The sequence below is a fragment of the Vicugna pacos genome, chromosome 8, assembly GCF_048564905.1.
Source record: "Vicugna pacos chromosome 8, VicPac4, whole genome shotgun sequence".
Classification (NCBI taxonomy): Eukaryota; Metazoa; Chordata; class Mammalia; order Artiodactyla; family Camelidae; genus Vicugna; species Vicugna pacos.
The window spans coordinates 41,409,471-41,428,197 of NC_132994.1; the positions used below are offsets into that span (position 1 = coordinate 41,409,471).

An 18,727-nucleotide genomic window follows, 5' to 3' on the forward strand; every position below is an offset into this window, starting at 1 on the left:
CAAAAGACACTCCCACCAAGAAAATGAAAAGATAACCCGCACTATGGGAAAAAAAATCTCCAAATCTGGTAAACGCAAGTCTCTGATAAGTCTCTGATAAGAGACTCGTATTTAGAATTTATAAAGAATTCACAACGCAGTAATAAAAAGACAAATAATCCAATTTTTAAAATGGCCAAAGGAGCTGAACAGACATTTCTCTATAGAAGATATACAAACAGCCAATAAGCAAATGAAAAATGATCAACATTTTTAGCCATCAGGGAAATGTAAACCAAAACCACAATGATATACCACTTCACACACCACGCATAGCTATAATCAGAAAGACATAATAACAAATGTTGGTGGGGATGTGGAGAACTGGAAAGCTTAATCCCTGCTGGTGGGAATGTAAAATGGTACAGTCTAGTAGTTCCTCATAAGGAGTTACTGTATGACCCAACAATTCCACTCTTAGGCGTATACCCAGAAAAATATAAAACGTATGTCTCACACAAAAATTTGTATACAAATGTTGACAGCAATATAGCTTTATTTAAAAAAAAAAACCACTGTGTAATCATACCAGGGGACTTGGAGACAGATTCATAATATGCTGGATTCAAGGCCTTAATCAGCACAAATTCTACCAATGGAAAATCTACCAATTAATTAGCTCATTTGTGAAAACTCTCCTCTTCCTATCCTTTCCAGTTTTTTACCTTTCCTAAATAACCCTGCATGTAAGGCCCCCAATCTCAGGAAGCTTACTTGCCTAGCTTCTGTCAAGTATGACTCCATTTAATGTCATTTGTCTCTATAGTAACCAGCTAAAAAAGCTGCTATGCTTAGCAGTGGCTTTGTGCAAGCAGTGGTCTAACCTAGAGATATTTTAAAGATTTGAATTCTCTCTTTACTTATCACTGAATGCCTCCTGGTACCAGGAAAAGGAGAGGGCCTCTGCTGAATGGGAGAGGTGGAGGGTGAAAGAGAAAAGGATAGGATGTAAAACATGAAAGCTGGTGGACGAGTAGACAGAGTTCAAGAGAATACGAGTTTAGAAGGAGCTTCATTTATAAGAGGACTAAGAACATATGGTTAAACACTATCTGCAAGAAAAGAATATAGTTATCAAGCATTTCCATTCATATTCTTCTGGTCAGAAACAATTCCATGATATTAACATCATCAAATAGTCAACAACAAACACAATTATGGTGCTCCAGAAAGCTGACTAACATTGATAATAGCTATCCTATCAGTCTAGTCCAGCTGTGTAAAGAGATCAGACACAGCTTATACCTTCAACAAATCTGTAACCTAATGATGGCTATCAATGAACACAAAACAGTGAAACTGTTGTTAATGAGGTGGAGCAGAGAATGGTGGAGGGGGATGTACTTTGTGTAACAAATGTGAAAATCTTATTAAAAGTATAAGGATGCACTCTGGGATCCATTCTCCCTCACCTCCCATGGGATCACTCCTGTAACAGGAGGCTTGTGTTCTGCCTCAATAGGGAGACTCCACAGATTTGCCTTGGCTGGGGCCTCCTCTCACTCCCAGTATATACCTGGGCAAACCTCATTCATGGAGCTTTGTTTCTCAAGAGTGCATTAATCAAGTCATTATTACAGTGTCTGCCAGCCTGTGGGTTCTTCCAGGAAATTATACCAGTTGCTTTTCTATACATAAAGTCCACTTTAAATATTATCTGACACAGTGGAGGGAAAATAGAGAAGCACTAGGTCAGCAATTAAAGGAGCCAGTTTCTAAGCACCAGTGTCCTCATTTGTTATATGGAGATGATAATGTCTCCACATAATGTCTCACCTTCCTACCATACCAGGATATTGCAAGGCTCAAAAAGAAGTTATTTAAAAGTTTTTTACAAATAGTAAAGAAAACGTCATACCATATACATGCATACTATATATATGTATACACATACACATATTATTACATACACACATACACACAGCCTTTATTGTGATACCACATTTTGCATAGAACTTTAACCACTGATGGTTAAAGTTGCATCTAACACTTTTTATTCTGTATCATATTGACTTGAATACATAGTTATCTTTCCTACTGGACCATAAGGTCTTTGAGGATCATGTCCAAACATATTTTTGTATTTGAATACTCCACAAAGCCTAGCACAATAATTCCACATAATAAATGTTCTCTCTCTCCATAAGTTATTACCAAATCATTACTGTAGGATTTATTCCTTTTAGAAATGTCTGTAAACTGAAGCAAATCTCTACATTCCACATTTATACAGGAATTTTCATTTAAAACTAGCATTAAATTTTGACATCTTGCACTTAATAATAATAGAAAGCTCTTTAAACTACTAAAGATCATATTACAAGTCTTAAATGATAATTTTGTTTTAAAGATGGGAACAATAATGCAAATGATTTTTCAAAGAGCATTCAACACAGTGATAATTACCCCAGGTGGAATCTAGGATTTGAAGAAAGGCAAGAGGTTAGCACTTCCATTCCTATGATAACTTTTGCAGCTGGCAGAGACTGAGACTTGATTTAATTCTTAGTTCTAATACATTTTAATTCAGTATATTTTAACTTAATCCAGTTTAATTCTAGCACATTTTAATTCACTCTTCCATTTAGTTTTCTGTGTGAACTCAATTTAACTTCAAGTTTAAGATTCTTAGAAGCCCTCTGTAGATGAGATTCGGAACACAGAAGCAAGCTGCATCTTGTCTGTTTAGAATTTAAGGTGCGTATGCTCAACAGCAGGTACTTCCTCTGAGGAACAGCTACAGCACAGCACTCCACACCACAGCACAACCTACCGGCACGGCTAAAGGACCACCTCATTTCACGCCATAGAAAGCACTTGATAACTGACCAATAATTGGATTAAATACGCTTAGATTACCAAATAAACTTAATTCTGGGAGGAAAAATTACACCTGTATTAGTCTGCTAGGGCTGCCATAACAAAATATCAGACTGGATAGCTCAAACAACAGAAATCTAATTTCTCACAGTTCTGGAGGTTAGAAGTACAAGATCAGGTGTCAGCAAGGTTGGTTTCATTTGACTTACAAATGACTGCCTTCTTGCTGGGTCCCCACATGGTCTTTCTTCTGTGCATGAGTGCCCCGGTGTCTCTTTTTACATCCAAATTTCCTTCTCATATAAGACACCACCACCAGTTAGAATGGATTAGGACCCACCCTAAGGGACTCCTTTTAACTTAAACACCTCTTTAAAGGCCTGTCACCAAATACAGTCACAGTCTGTATTGGTGGGGAGGAAGTGTTAGTGCTTCAGCATATGAATTTGGGGGTAGGAGGCACAATTCAGCCGAAAAAGATAGCTAACTAGGTTCATTTATCTCTGTCCTAGGCATTAATTAAAGTTTTATTTACTTTAGAGCCCAAACAATCTTATTCAGCCATCCTTCCCCCAAGCAGTCTGCACAGAAAGAAACAATTTGGGGATTACATTCCATGCAGCCCTGCAAGCATCATGTGGGCCTTAGTACATGACGACATTCATGGTGACCCATCTGCTGCAATATGGTTAACTGAGAGTCACCAAAAAGTTGTTCAGCAACAGATCCCATAGATTGCCTCTGAAACCAAAATGATGCTTTTACAGTTTTTCCCCGTATGGCATACCAGATAATTTAAAAATATGCAAGGGCACATCTGGGAATCCCTTTGGTCTTTCCTGGAAAGTAAGTACTGTTAATGGTGAGGACTGACTGGGGAGAGTGCTTGAAGGCTCTTTAATATGTTTGAGGAGCAGGAGCGAAAAAAAGAGTTAAGATGAGAGAGGCAATGTGAGAGGCCTCGAAGCAACTCTTGTGGTTTCCAGTGAGCTATTAGGGAGGGGTTCTCTCCCCCCATAAATGCTGTTATATATGACACTTTAAAAGGTTTTAAAGAAAATAAGCCAAACTAGTAGTATCCAGGTAAATTTTCTCATTATCAATGCTGCATATCCACCAAAAGTGAATTTTACAGTAAGGTGCACCTTATTATGACACGCTTTTGGTCAGAATGCAAAATGCACTTGACTTTACCAAGCTTGTAATGTCGTTTTTATAAAGCAAGTGGATTAGAATCTCCTTTTAAGTATGCCTGCAATAATCAGGAAACTGCATACACCATTCTCAAGGGAATCATGTTTTATACTTCAAATGGTCATTTATCTAGTGTGTCTCAGAGTATACAGCAATTTACACTTTATCTGAGGTACAGTGTTAGGACCAGCACTCACAGCGAACAGAGAATACAGTTTATGAGTCAAAGTAATCTACATCTGTCACCACAGTATGACTCTTACACTCTAACACACACAAACAACTGGGCTTGAGGAAGCATTTTCTGGTAGGCCCTATCTGACTGCTAAACCACTGACAATAAAATGGGACTCCCACTCCACGTAGTTTTCCTAAATGTGGGAAGCCTGGTGTTCATTGTCCCCTACTAACTTTCAAAAGACCATCAGATGACGTCTCATCAAAAGCAACCTTCTGAAGTTTGAACAATGCCCAAAGAACAGTAATAAACTTCTCTCGACACTATGCTAAGAGAAAACTTCCAGCATAGGTGATACTTAAGAAATAATTTTCTCTCTGAATTTCATTAGTTAAGTTTAGTAGTTTCATTCACAACACTTAAGGGGAAAAAAAATGATGGTTTATGAATATCAGGTTCCATTACAGCAGAAAAAAAAAAACTTTTATACTGCTCTTAGTAAACAGAAACAGTTCCACAACCTCACAGACGTGTTACAAGCTCTCCCCTTCCCTACAAAGATATGCGAGTAGCATAAATAAACTGACACTGAATGTGGAATAATCCAACAAAGGTTCCTCTGAACTTGTTTGTGGTGCCATAAATTTTTATTTACTAACGGTTACAGCCATGAAATTTTTTGAAAATTCCATGCATGTCTCGGTATGCATATCTTTGTGGTCTCTATGGCTCCTTTCCCCTTCTCTATTGAATCTGTTGCCCTTTGGTCTCCTGACATTTCCATTTTCTCCTTTTATGTTCCCTCTATGCCCACCACAGAAACCTGGGGTGTAACTGATGACATCTCCAGTAATCTTTTTCTTATTCCAGGCTCTCCAGATTGGAATGGAAGGAAGACGACCCTGGTACAGCCCAGATATTACCTATTCCACAGTGTGTGGAAAGTGTCTTCTCACCCTTCATTTTATATCTATTTTACTAACGGTGCTGTCGTGCCCAAACGCTGATATTGGCCAAGAACTAGATTTCCAAAATGGCTTTGCTCCTTCTGAGTTGGCATCAGTCTATAAAATGCAATTTATTTCCACTGCAACCAACCCTTCTCACTACCTCAAATATTACCCAATATCTAGAAAGCTGAACCTAACCTACTGTAGACAACTGATACACATCTGTTAAATTCAGCAGAGAGCCAGCACAGCCGTTAGACTGGTGTAAAAAGAGCGTCAAAAGGAGAAAAAAAAAAAGAAATCCACACTTAACCCGAGAGGCGGGAGCTGCCCGGAATCGCGCCCTCCGCCGCCGTGCCCGCCCGAGCACGCCTCCCCGCCGTGGCCACGCCTCCCGCCGCCTCGGCCGTGGCCACGCCTCCCCCGGCCCCGCCCCGCCGCGGGCGCGGCCACGCCCGACGTGAGGCGCGGGAGCCGCCGGGCCGGGGGCGGGGCCTGCGCCGCCCCTCCCCCCCCCGCCGCCAGCGGCGGCGGCCTCCGCGCGGGCCTCCCAGCCCGTATTCCACTCACTTTGTTCTCCGCCTTTGTCCTAATCCACACCAGCAGGTGGAGCCGCAGTTAAAGTTTCCGAGTCCATTCCGGGAGCGGGAGCCCATCTTGCTCGCCGCGGAGGCCCTCGCTAGAGGAGGAGGGTCAGAGCTCGGGTGCAGCCAATCGCGGGCAACGCTGCTAGTTATCAGAGCAGAATGGGCTGTAGTTTAGTGAAATAGGAAAGCTGCAAAACACTGTGGAGTGTTCCCGTGTAAATAAAAAGAGGAAAAAAAAGTTTCTCAAGTCGCCGCTGCACGACGTCGGGCCGGCGCCGGGGCGGGGGTCTGCGCTCTCCCGAGCGGCCGCGCGCTGGACTTTATTGTGCCGCAACGAGCCCCCGTTCCCATTGTTTGTGTTTTTTTTCAAAATATGGCAAAGGTTCAGGTGAACAATGTAGTGGTGCTGGATAACCCTTCTCCTTTCTACAACCCATTCCAGTTCGAGATCACCTTCGAGTGCATCGAGGACCTGTCTGAAGGTGAGTCGGGCGCCCGCCCGCCGCCGGGCTGTCAGTTGCGGGCTGCAGACGTTGAAAGTTTCCCGGGCCCGGCCTCGCGCGGGCGGCCGGTGCTCGGCGCCGGGAGGGCTGCGGGCTCGGCTCTGCGGAGGGAAACTTGAAGTTGATGGACGACGGCCGCCGAGGCGCGCGCGGCGTTCGGCCACAGCCGGGGCGCCTGCCGGGGCTCAACTTGCGAGGAACTTGTTCGAGCGGAGGTAGCCATGTTGTCAGCTTTGTCTGGCGGGCGGGCGGCTCGCGAGACCCGCACTCACGTCCGCGGCGCCGGCTGGGGGTCGCGCCGGGCTGGCCCCGAGCCGCGAACGGCCTCGGCAGCCCCGGCGGCCCGGGCCAGGCGCTGGGGAGGGAGAGGCGTGTGTGTGGTCTCGCCGGCGAGTTAGCAGCGGAGCCATCTTACCAAGAGTAGAGAATCGGGCCACCGACCCCGGCGTCACGACGCCTCCTTTCCGCGGGTGACGAACACGGCGCCGCGCCTGCCCACCTTCCTGCCCCCGAGCGAGAGGCAGATCCATTTTTAGGGCTTACGCTGGAGTTGCCGTACTCTCCTGGGTGGCCATGCCCGGCCGCTTCGGGGAGGAGAGCGAGGCTGTCCTCGCGCTGATTTCTGGCTCCCTCGACCAACCAGCGGGGGAGGCGGGCGCAGGCTCGGCCCCTCGGCGCCGCGGGCCGGCGCCGGCGCTCCCCGGGGGCCGCGGGTGCTCCCCGGCCGGCTCCCGGGATGCTCGGGGCGCCCGGGGATGCCGGCGCGCAGGCTCGCCCGGACCAACGTGGACTCCTCATCCTTAATGACCGAAATCTTCTCTCCTCTCTCTCAGGAAGAAAAATATTGCTAAGCTAGGAAGTTACATTTAACCCAAGAGCAGAAATAAGTAAGACATTTAAATAATTTCCAGGACTTAATCACTGGCTTCTAAGTAGTCTGAAAGAAGACTTCAAGAACGTGTCGAAATCAAATTAAAATAAGTCCACATCCAAATACCCTGAACATAAGACACAAACTGGGCTAGGAAGTAAAAGGTAAAGTCCTGATGGCAATGCAAAATTTTTTACTATTTTTTTCTAATTACATTTTAAGCCCTTCAAAAAGATAAAATTTTTAATATGGGCAGTAATAAATATTTAGAAAGCTAAAATTTGTGAAGGTCTTATCTTTGCGATATTATTAATGCAGTGCTCCATTTTCAAAATTTGAGGGGGAAAAATTTAGCTTTATCAATGGTAATTTTTACAATTAAATAGGGGACTATTTCTTTGAACTTACAAATATGTTTAACAGTGCATTTTAAATTATGCTAATCAAGGCGTGTAAAGCATTTTCACTTAAAAATTAGTTTTTAATTTCTATGAAATGTATTTATGTAGGATGTTAACTTTTTAAATTACAAAAACAATATGTTCATTGTAATAAACTTTTTAAAAGTTGTACAGACATATATAAAGTAACAGTCCTCTGTACTCAGTATCTTCCCCCATCTCACTCCTGTAAGTAACCATAATTAACACTTTAGTCTGTGCTCTTCATTGAGTTTTACTGCATATATAAAGCTTATATGCACACATATAAGTAGGGCACATTTTGAAGGAAGATTTATTTATTAAACTAATTCCTAAGTAGGCCATTGGTAATAAAATTAAAGGGAATTTTTCTTACTACGGTACTCAAACTATTTGGTTACTTTTCTGTAGTACCACCATGAAGCATTTCAGCCACCAGACCCAAGTTCATACCTTCTAGACTAATTTTTCATTTTTAGTACCAATTGAATATAAAAATGGACAAATGCAAGAGAAACTATTGATTAGTCCATTACAACTTACACTACAGTGTTTTAGGCATTAGAAATTCTTGAAATTACAGGTATTTCTCAAGTGATGCCTTCCATTTTAGGAGCCAGTTCTGAACAAGGAAGATAGATGATTCAGAATGTTGTTAGGGCTTTGACTTTGGATAGTTGAAACCTGCCATTGGTGGAAGCAGAATTGTGTTCTGTATCTAACTGGGAGCTGTTCAGAACCCAGCTGAATTACATCAGAGTTTTTACAGTACCAGTGTCAGGAATACACCATCTCCGACTTGTATACCACCTCAATTCCTAGGGCACCTATACTGAGCATTTAGTATTTTTTTTAAAGAATTTAAGCTGAGTCATACTGAAGCTGCAAAGGAATCTTTCAAAAAGGTGCCATGCTTATGTACTCCACCTAGAGGCTGTGTGGATTAAGGAAATTGAGTTTACTTAGCAAAGGCTTCTTACAGGTCCCTTCTTTTATACTGCAGTTCTTTAAAAATTTGTTCTTGAAATTAAACTACAGAATATCCTGAAGAGAAATTTTCACTTTATAATTTTGTCTCAAGTCCCAGGCCAAAGGTTGGCTGCCATTTTTCATGCTTTTAAGTTGTCAATAGTTCCCAAGTATTTTTACTTTCCTTTAAAAGCTGCCCTATAGCTATGCTTCAGAAAAAGCCCTGAGGAGTGCTTACTCTTAAAGAGACTTTAGTGGTGTCTACCGTAAGACTTATACAGAGGTAGGACAGCAATCCACAGATTCAAACAGAGGCTTTCCTGTAAGTCTGATAGGAGACCTTGGATGTGTTTGATCTGATGGTCATGAAGCCTGTCCAAGTTTCGATTGACTTCACTGCTTTCTTTGTTATGCCTTCTGTGGACTGTTGATCCTCTGCTTATTTATTGAATGGAGCCTTCTTTTTTTTAATTGATCTATATCAATAATTATAGTTACTGTCAGTTGCATACTTACAATGTACCAGAATTGGATGGTGCTACATACTTTCCCCTAGATCACAGGTCTTCCCAAGTAGTGTAATTAGTTTCAAATTCCCTTGGTGACTTCCCTCACTCCCATCAAAATGGAAATCCTTGCAGGCTTGGATCCCCATGATTAAATGAAACAGTTACCTTTTTAAATAAATAAGTAAACTCCCTCCATTGATAACCTGTGTAAAAACATCTGACCCTAGCCCTTCTTGTTTCGAATACAGGGGGCAGGGGAATGAAACCTGGGTTCAAAAGAAAAAAGTTAAGAACAAAACAACTGATGCTAATTTATCAATAAGTACTGAGCATTTCAATCTCAGTAGCTACAGGACGTATCCATAAGCATAGAAAGTGAGATACAGGTAGGTGTTCCCTGAGTTACCGCCTATAATTGTTAAGGTTGGATTTATCTGCATGGCCTCCCCCTTGCCAGAATTAAGTTCCTTTATTCCACTATTAATTTGAGAGCTAGAAAGGGAGGAATTTGTCTTCCTTAGGTTTTTGGAAAGAGCCTAGGCTTTAAAGCTGCAGAGACATAGCTTGGATTCTGATTCTTTGATTTACTAGCTATGTGAATTTGGGGTAGATTACTTAGCCTCCCAAAGTCTCAACTTTCTTATTTGTGTAACAGGTATGATTAAATCGAAATGATACAAAGCTTTTGAGGTTTAAACAAGTGTGAAATGGCGAGACCAATGCCTAGCACACAGTAGGTATTTTATAAAAGTAGGTTTACAAGTCATAACCATGTTCCTATGCCAGATCAAATATGCCAACTTATACAAATTAGGCCAAGAGCACTATACATAGTAGTACAAATACGTATGAAATGAACAAAACATTATGAAAACCTCTATGTGACAATTCCTAGCCTTATCCTTACTTGGTTTAGTTTAGTAACTTGCACATGCCTTTATTCTTAAAACCATTTATCCACTTGACTTTTGAGTTACCTACCTCATTGGCCACTAGTTTTGTAACTTACTTTATTGATTCTTCCTCATCTCCCTGACCTCTTAACTTTAGAGAGCCCCTAGGACCACTCCCTAGGTATCCCACCTATTTTCAAGGCTTTACATGCTGACAGTTTCCAAATTTTTACCATACCTATTCATTATCTCCACTTACTCTCTGTGTCTCAAATTCCTGATTGTTTCCCTCCCATGTCCAATATAAAAATAAGTGGTTCTTAGAGCCTCTATCTTCAAGATTTATCCAGAACGTTACTGCTTCTCTCCGCCATATTTACACAGGGTCCAAGCTACCATAATTTCTTGTCTCAGTTGAGCTATCCTATTGTTTCTTCCCTTGGCCTCCTATAGTCTGTACTGAACACAGCAGGCAAAATGACCATCTTAAAATGAAAAAGTTAGATCATGTCACTCCACTCAAAACCCTCCAGTGGCCTTCCCATGCCACTCACTGTAAAAGCTAAAAATCTTTATACTAATATTCATATTGCTTGTTCCCTCTCTTAATCTTCATCAACAAATAGATGATTTCATGAGATGTCAGATGCAGGATCCTGCATCTAGAAATGTGCTAGAAGCTGGAGATAAAGCGGTCAAGGTCTGGGACAGAACCATGACATAATAGGTCCTCAGAAAATGACTACTGGCTTAAAAGAGAAAGTATACACTTAAGGATCTTTTAGTTTGATAAATTGCAGTTTATAATACAGTATGAGTAAGTAGTACCTATACTACTATCTGTTTAGGGAACAAAAATATCTACAAAGTTACACAGAAATAACACATGGTAGCAGTAACTGATTCTCCACAAGTGACCCAGAAACACCCCTCTGGGAGTGCTGATGTAGTCTCTGTGTAGTAAATCCAAGAGCCAGGCCACACAGTGCCAAACACCCTAAGAGGACCAGGAGGTCTCAGTGATGATTTGTGTTTGTAGAGTGGCCCCCCTACTAAAGAGGAGGCCCCTCCCAAAGGCTAGTCCTTTACTCATCTCTGGGTTCTTCTCACAGAGCACACTATAAAAGGTGCTCAGTAAAGTCTGAATTACATATAATGATTGATTTACCTACAGTGTCTTAGGTTGTACTTTATTCTGTGTTGTTCCCACTATATATACTCTGATGTATCAAGTGTAAGGATTCTTGGTTTCCTCTTCCCAATGTAAAGAATATATGATATGAAGGGGTGCCATGGGGAAAAACCTGGCTGGACCTTTAACAGTTGAGCTGAAGCCCCTAAGGGGTTTCTGAGCCACAAGGAAAGTTTGCAAATGCTGATTTTTCCACTTTGGAGCTCTTTGAAGGTTTGGATCTGTGCAACATAGTATGGGGCAGCCCTTCCAAAGGGTGTTTAGCAGATTGTTAAAAGCTGACATACAGAAAAGGGGGAGGGATTCCTCAGCTAAATAAATTTAGGAAAAACTGGATTATTGTTACTGGTGTTCTTTACTGAAGGATTTTACAGACTACTTGCTCTGCCAGTGTTCTCTGAATCCTCAAGAGAAGGTTGTATTATTCCCCAAGTTTCTGGCCACGTTGCTTTGTTTTGTGAGGATCCCTGCCTGGGGACCAGTATTTCACAAAACAGCATCTTGAAAACTCTGGTACGAAATGTAAGAATTTTCTAAGGTGCACTTCAGTGCCTTTCTGGATTTTTTGCTATGAGAAGCCAGTTTTAGGAGCCAGTAAATGGTTAAGTGGACATTCAAATGGTCTTTGATAATTACTGAATATGAAATAATGTTTTGGTTTTTAACCCTAGACCTGGAATGGAAAATTATCTATGTGGGCTCTGCAGAAAGTGAAGAATACGATCAAGTTTTAGACTCTGTTTTAGTGGGCCCTGTTCCTGCAGGAAGGCATATGTTTGTATTTCAGGTAAGATGATTCTTGGTAATTATGTATGCCAAACACATTTCCAAATGGTCCTTACTCCTTTTCTTCTGGATTAAATCAGTCTGTGTCTGCTATATTCACTTTTTATCTGCTTCTATCATGTTTTAATAAGTCTTTGTGTCATAAGGAATGCCGCCTCCTGATTTTGTGTGCCGAGAAATGTCACTGCAGTGCTTACTTCAGGGTTTGCACAGCATGTGGTAAACCTTATACTGTGTCAGGGCACACATGGTAGTTAATTCTGGGCTCTTCCTGTCAATAGTCCCTTAGTATGAGACCTTCAGGGTGGCTGTCCAGCAGCCCATAACAGGAATTCAAAATGCTTACTACTAACGGATACAGTTAATAACACGCATCTTCAGATTATGGTTTCAGCCATGAGGGATGGTGATGATAGAACAGCTTTATTTCCACATAATTAGTAATTCAGCTAGGTTAACAGGTATGTTAGAAGATAGAGATGTGCAAGATCTTGGGTCACTGGAACTAAATGAAGTCCAGTTGTCTACTAAAGCATCTAATCTATATTTCTTATAGAGGATTACTGTTACAAATCCACACCTGTATTTATTATTTGTGAGGGGAAATTCTACTAATGTAAATTTTGTTCTCAGATACCACTGACAGTCTTTAGGTCTGTGCCAAGGCTTCAGACATTATCTCCTGTATTCAGAAATCTTTTAATCCATGTCAAATTGTTTTATAAAACTATTCAGTCACTTCTCAATTATCCATATTTATTAGAGGGAGATATTTATAATAGTCCAAAGAGTAACTAGCCAAAACCTTTTTAATAACTATTATTAATTTTGTTACAAGTATTTCTACCCAAGAGTCCCATTAGTTAAGTAGAACCCACTGAAAAGACTTCATCCAGAAAGAGAATCTAACTCTTCTATCCCTGACCTCTTGCTTTTCTCACTTCACAGATGGGACCAATTTAAATGAATACTGTTGGTCAAATAATCCCACCAGATATGGGCTAAGAATCATTCAAACATGTGGTATCTCTAGAGCTGCTACCCCCCCTCCCCTCTCTTACATACAGAATTCATAATCTCAGTCTCCTAGCCTTAGTGCTTTTTGTTAAAAAGCAACAAATATTCTATTACATCTAAATAAATGGTTAAGAAAAGTTTAAATATATTGACTAAGAGGCTTAAATTTAAGTGCTGTTAACCTGAGTTGTGTGAGTGCATAATCTTGGTGAAAGATGTGGGTATCAGAGAAAGCCTGGCAGAGCAGGCACTGCAGTTGTAGACCTGGGTCAGATCCCGCTCTACTGCTTCATAGCCACGTGAGAGACTGGACAGGCTCCCAACCTTCTTTAGCCACTCTAGTCGTCTATAAAATGTAATATCCTATCTCATAAGAATGTTATGAGGAATAAAGCAGTTAAGTACAATCACTGACAGACAATGCCTTATTTCTATAATTAGAACTAAGTTTTTATTCTCTCAGCTTCTTGAGATTATTATTTAAAGAAGTGGTATTATAATGCTTTGACCCACAAGCCTGGAGAACCTGTACTTCACAGATGATAATTTGTGGTGTAAGAAACTTGATTTGAGATGTAGTGAGATGCCTTTTGACACTGCTAAAAAAAAAAAAAAAACTTGCAAATAAGTGTCATGTTTTAGAAACAAACCCTTAAAAATCTTCTATGTGTTTATATTGTTAAGAATACTCCTCAGCTTTTGGCTTAGAGTGTTGTAGGAAAAAAAAATATTTCAAAACTATTTCCCTCTAGTGATTTTCCAGTGATTTTTACCTTGGTATCTGTGCACATATTGCCAAAAGGTATTAATGAAGTACAGTATGATTTAGATCATATGTTCAGCCTATGCATTTTTCAAAATTTACCATTATCAGCAGAAAGGGACTAAAATAATTTTTGTTTTATGTTTTAAAGAAACTACCATAGTATTCTCCTGGTCTGCTGTGATTTTACCTCTCAGAATAAACATGCCTTTCTCCTAAGTGTGTCAAGGGCTAGCAGGAAGGTGCCCAGACATCTGCCTAGTATTGCTTTTGGAGTCAAAGATCTCTGCTTACCACTTCCCCATCCTGAATGATCTGAGAGGTATGCAGGCTTCTCTCCTTGAATTTACTCAAGCTGAATCTTTTAGCAAACGAATTTTAAAACACAAACATGCCTAGAACGAATGTCCTGAGGGTATGGGAAGCAATATGGGGAAAAGTTCCCATAGCACTGAAATACCATCTCCACCCAAAGACAAAGAGCATGTTCTCAGGACAGGCCCTCTGTCTCCATCTCTCCAAAGAGATCATAAACCACGTCAGGGCAGGAACTGAGTTATGAATGAATTCAGAATACTAAGTATATACTATGTGCCTAGAGCTATGCCAAACATGAGATTACAAAGATGAGGTTGATGTGACTCCCACCTAGGATAAAGCTTAGACTCGCAAGGAAGATTAAAGGGTAAACATATTAAGATTGTTGGACATACATGAATAGAGGATTTAGATCAAATAATGAGGTCCTAAAGAATGCTATTAATTATACCTTTGAATTAGAAAGTGTTTTGTTGAGGATACATTTGATGCAAGCTTTAGAAAATGAATTTTTCAGAATGTTAGGGAAGGACCTTTCAGGCCAAGGGAACAGTATATGCAAGGCACAGAGGAATGAAAGATTATCATTCCATTCTAAGGAACCTACATTTCTAGAACAAGAGATGGGGAGTTAAAGGGGGTATGATGTTGGTTGGAGACCTACGGTGAAGGGCCTTAGAAACAAAGTTTTAAAGAACTGAGATTTTTAATCTCTTAGAAATGAGGGTAATCACCTGAGGTTTTAAAACCTGGTGAAGGGATAGGCATGAATCTGTGCTTCAGTAGCTAATGCTGGTCGAGACCAGTAAGGAAGTTTTAGCAATATTCCAGATAAGAGATGAAAACATGAATCCCACTTTCAGAGATGGAAAACGTTGAGACAGACTAATTGTAGGAGGCAGGGAAGCTGAGGGTGTCAGAGGTTTTTAGTCTCGGTGACTAGGTGGGTGCTTCATGCTTTTTGGTGTCACCTGTATATACAGTAATCATTAGTCTTTTATGATAGTAGCCTGATTGAGAATGCCAGCCAGGAGTGTTCCCAAGCTAAGGTATTGGCTGAAGTGCTTAGTCAGGCCCAGGCAAGAGTAAGCCAATCTGCTGGGACTTCATGCACTTACCACTCAACGGTCATGCTCTCATGCCTCACCATCCTCACCGTCAGTCTTTACCTTCATTGAATTTCCATAGTGTGTAACTGTTAGTATTCTTTAAAAATCTGCTATGTAACCATTTCCATTCCATTTTCAGTTTTATATTAATTTACTATTAGAATATCTGTGAGGGGTGGGAGTGAGAATATGTCACTCCTGGGAAACTGGGTAAGAAACATTTGCTGCCAAAAGGCTGTGTGGAGATAACTGAATATTCACTAATTCAGGTCTGAAAGGTATGACTGGGAAAGGTTGGAATCAATAAGACTATTGCTTTGTTTACCATACTTTATAAAAGGTTTTATAATTGCATAATCCCTCATGAACTATCACATGCCACATTTATTTTCCTCTAGAAGTAGTGATGCTTTCAGTACCAAGGGTACTTAGGTATGCTGTGGAGAAACATATGAACTATATTTTCTAGCTATAAGTCAAGTCTCAAAAATGAGCACGTGCCTTCCCAGTATGGTTTCCAAGTCTTGGTTGCTGTGCCCTTAACTGACGGTGCTCAGTGTAACCAGAACTCCAGTTTTGCTTGCAGTTAACAACCTTTTGTGATGTGTGTTTCTTTTCTTTTTAAATTATTCTAGGCTGATGCACCTAATCCAGGACTCATTCCAGATGCAGATGCAGTAGGTGTAACAGTTGTGCTAATTACATGTACCTATCGAGGTCAAGAATTTATTAGAGTTGGTTATTATGTTAATAATGAATATACCGAGACAGAATTAAGGGAAAACCCACCAGTAAAACCAGACTTTTCCAAGGTAATTTTCTGTGTATTCCTTTTTCATCAATTTTACAATATAATTTTTTAAGCAATTACCATTTCATAGTACATTATGAAAATGGCTTTGAGACAAAATAAATTTGAGGTGCTTATGCCAAATGAGCAAACTAATTGTTGTTCCATTACCATGGATGACCTCAAACCCTATGTCCAGATTAGTCATTAGTAATTAATGTTGGTCAGGCACCTTGAGAGTCTCTGATGATTTAGAAAATGGAAAGTGCCTCCTGTGAGAAACAGGCCTTTCTTAGTAGCTCTCAGTATGGCACTCCCCAAACATCATGATTCTATCCATTTCAATCTTTAGGACATTCAAATTCGTGTTTGTTGTACTGATTATTCAATAGTATTTTTGTCTGTAACTTCCCAAAATGGGGGAGGGGGACTGCATTTGTTTTTCATATGAACATTGTTGTCTCAGAACACCTTTTTGCCCTGCTTTATCTGCTGTTCTCAGAGATTAAACTAAAGGTCTTAAATATTTCTGGTGGTGAAAGCAGCTTAGCTTCTGAGTGAGAAGCTGAAATCTGTGATTCAGGTATTCTCAAAAATACTGAGTACTTTGTAATTTTCCATTGGGCACTGTAATAGTTTAGTAACTGGTGATTTTTGTGAGACTGAACATCACACTATCTGCCAGACCATGCAGGAAAAATTACATGAGAGTAGAATGGAATGTTCTCCCTTCCGATAATAAGGCTGGAGTGTTTTTTATTCTGATGTGGAGCCTTCCATTTCTAATTTGTTACATGTATGGCTCCTTGTATAGCAAAAGAGGAGAAACTAGAATACTGTTTCTAAGAGTAAGCCATAATAATTAAAAGGTAGGAAACCATTAATAATGAGGGGCTATGTTTGGGAAAATTTTTCATTTTCCTTGAAAATATTACAGAATAAACACCGCACCAATCTAGAAAGCATGTTAATTTGTTAAATAAAGCATCCTCTGAAGCAGTCGAGATTCTCTCCCTTTTAGGAAACAAGTATAGACTTAGATATCTATTTTGTTAGATATTAAAAGATCTGGATAATTCCCTCAGCTTTTCCATATCTTGCTTCCATTTGGCCAAAATAATTTCTTTGCTGCAGCCTTAGTCCTTGTTTATTAGTTATGTTTAAAATGCTTTATTTGACTTAAACTTTGTATATGAACTTAGCCTTTTAGGAGGCTAATATAAAGAACCATTCTACTAAGGTCTGTTTGTATATGGTGATCTAACTTTCTTAGTGTTTACCATTTATGTATTTCCTTCCTCTAGCTTCAAAGGAACATTCTAGCATCCAATCCCAGAGTCACCAGATTCCACATTAATTGGGAAGATAACACAGAAAAACTGGAAGATGCAGAGAGCAGTAATCCAAATCTACAATCACTTCTTTCAACAGATGCATTACCTTCAGCATCAAAGGGATGGTCCACATCAGAAAACTCACTAAATGTCATGTTAGAATCCCACATGGACTGCATGTGACCACTTGCCATCCCTTTAGTACAAATTAAGCTATAAAAACATACAGAACTATTTCCCTGAAATTCCGTAAGTACATAGTCAAGATACAATGTGAAGAATTTGTTTAAAAAACATCCTGTAGAAAGTTTATAAGAAAACCAGTATTTGAGCAAATTGTGGAATATAAATACAACTATTTTTAAGTAATTTTTTTCTCTAATGTGTTATTTTATTTGTTCTGAAACTAATCTGATTAAAACATATATTATTTTCTTCTCTATATGTAATTAAAGCACTTATAAAGAAAAATCAATCAGCAGACCAGGTTGTAAAGATGTCTTAGCCTCTTGGACAATAATCTTTGGACCACTATTTTACTAACTTTGGAAAGAACAGAGTTCGCATCAACTAAAATGTGTCTTCCTGTGATAACACAAAATTTGGTTTGATTTAAGGGGCAACTTTCCATTCTTTCTTTGGGGCATGTCCTTAAAGAAGAGACTTGAAGTCGACTATATGCTACTAAGAATTTTAGAATCTGATTTTCCAGGCCACCTTGAAGCCTTTTGTAGCTGCTATTCGGTTTGTGTAATGTTAGCATTCAGTTTGGTTTCTAAGTTAACAAATGTGGTTAACTGTTTATAAGGTCCTCTGGTTATGATTTTTGTTTTTATAACAGTTTAGGACATCAGAACACTTCCTGAATCATACATCATTATTACCCAGTGAATTCAGTACGTAAAGAACAGATACAAACTCCCTAAGTTTAAGAATAGGAAAGTATGACTTGGTTCTGTTCATTAGATTTATAAAAATACTATGGACTCAACTCTTTAAAAGTGTTTTGATAGGTCATCTGTTGTTAGCAGCATTTATATAAAAACAGTGGATTTGGAAAGATATTTAGCTTTGTCATAATAGATAGGTTACTATTTTGGAACTATATATATTTTCACATGTACTCTTCTCCATATCCCCTGACATTCATGCACAATAAGATTAGGCATATTTGTGGCTAACATATTCTAGATAGCTTTTCCAGATAAGTTTTTTAAAAGCAGTCTTGGAAAGGAATGCATTAACTAAATGGGCCAAAAGTTTCTTTTTTCTTTTCTTTTTTTTTTTTTTTTTGATGAGAGCTAGGTCCTTCCTCAAAAAAGTTTCTTATTCTCCATTAAATTAAGTGTAGAATATTCTCATTATTCTTGCTGGTAAGCAAGACATTAGCCATATGATGCAGTTATGCAGTGCCTTCATATCTAAAACTTTTATACTGCACTTTTTAAAGCTTTTATTTTGAGGAAGGGAAAGGGGCATTTGT

General features: G+C 39.8%; 2 protein-coding genes across 6 annotated transcripts in view; one reads left to right on the forward strand and one right to left on the reverse strand.

The window, feature by feature from the left end:
* Positions 1-18,727, reverse strand: part of MCM9 (minichromosome maintenance 9 homologous recombination repair factor) — a 99,713-nt gene that overhangs the window by 59,429 nt on the left and 21,557 nt on the right. Inside the window, exon 8 of one of the 5 annotated variants that reach the window (XM_072965789.1) lies at positions 6,218-6,372. The exons of the other annotated variants lie outside the window; for them this stretch is intronic. Coding sequence (XP_072821890.1) covers positions 6,218-6,372 — 155 coding nt within the window. Of the gene's footprint in view, positions 1-6,217; positions 6,373-18,727 lie in introns of those variants that run through there. 5 annotated transcript variants of the gene reach the window in all.
* On the forward strand, positions 6,117-17,613 carry ASF1A (anti-silencing function 1A histone chaperone). Its single transcript, XM_072965796.1, has 4 exons — positions 6,117-6,250; positions 11,799-11,914; positions 15,756-15,932; positions 17,215-17,613. The coding sequence occupies exons 1-4, from the start codon at positions 6,142-6,144 to the stop codon at positions 17,425-17,427; spliced, it is 615 nt and encodes a 204-aa protein (XP_072821897.1). The 5' UTR covers positions 6,117-6,141; the 3' UTR covers positions 17,428-17,613.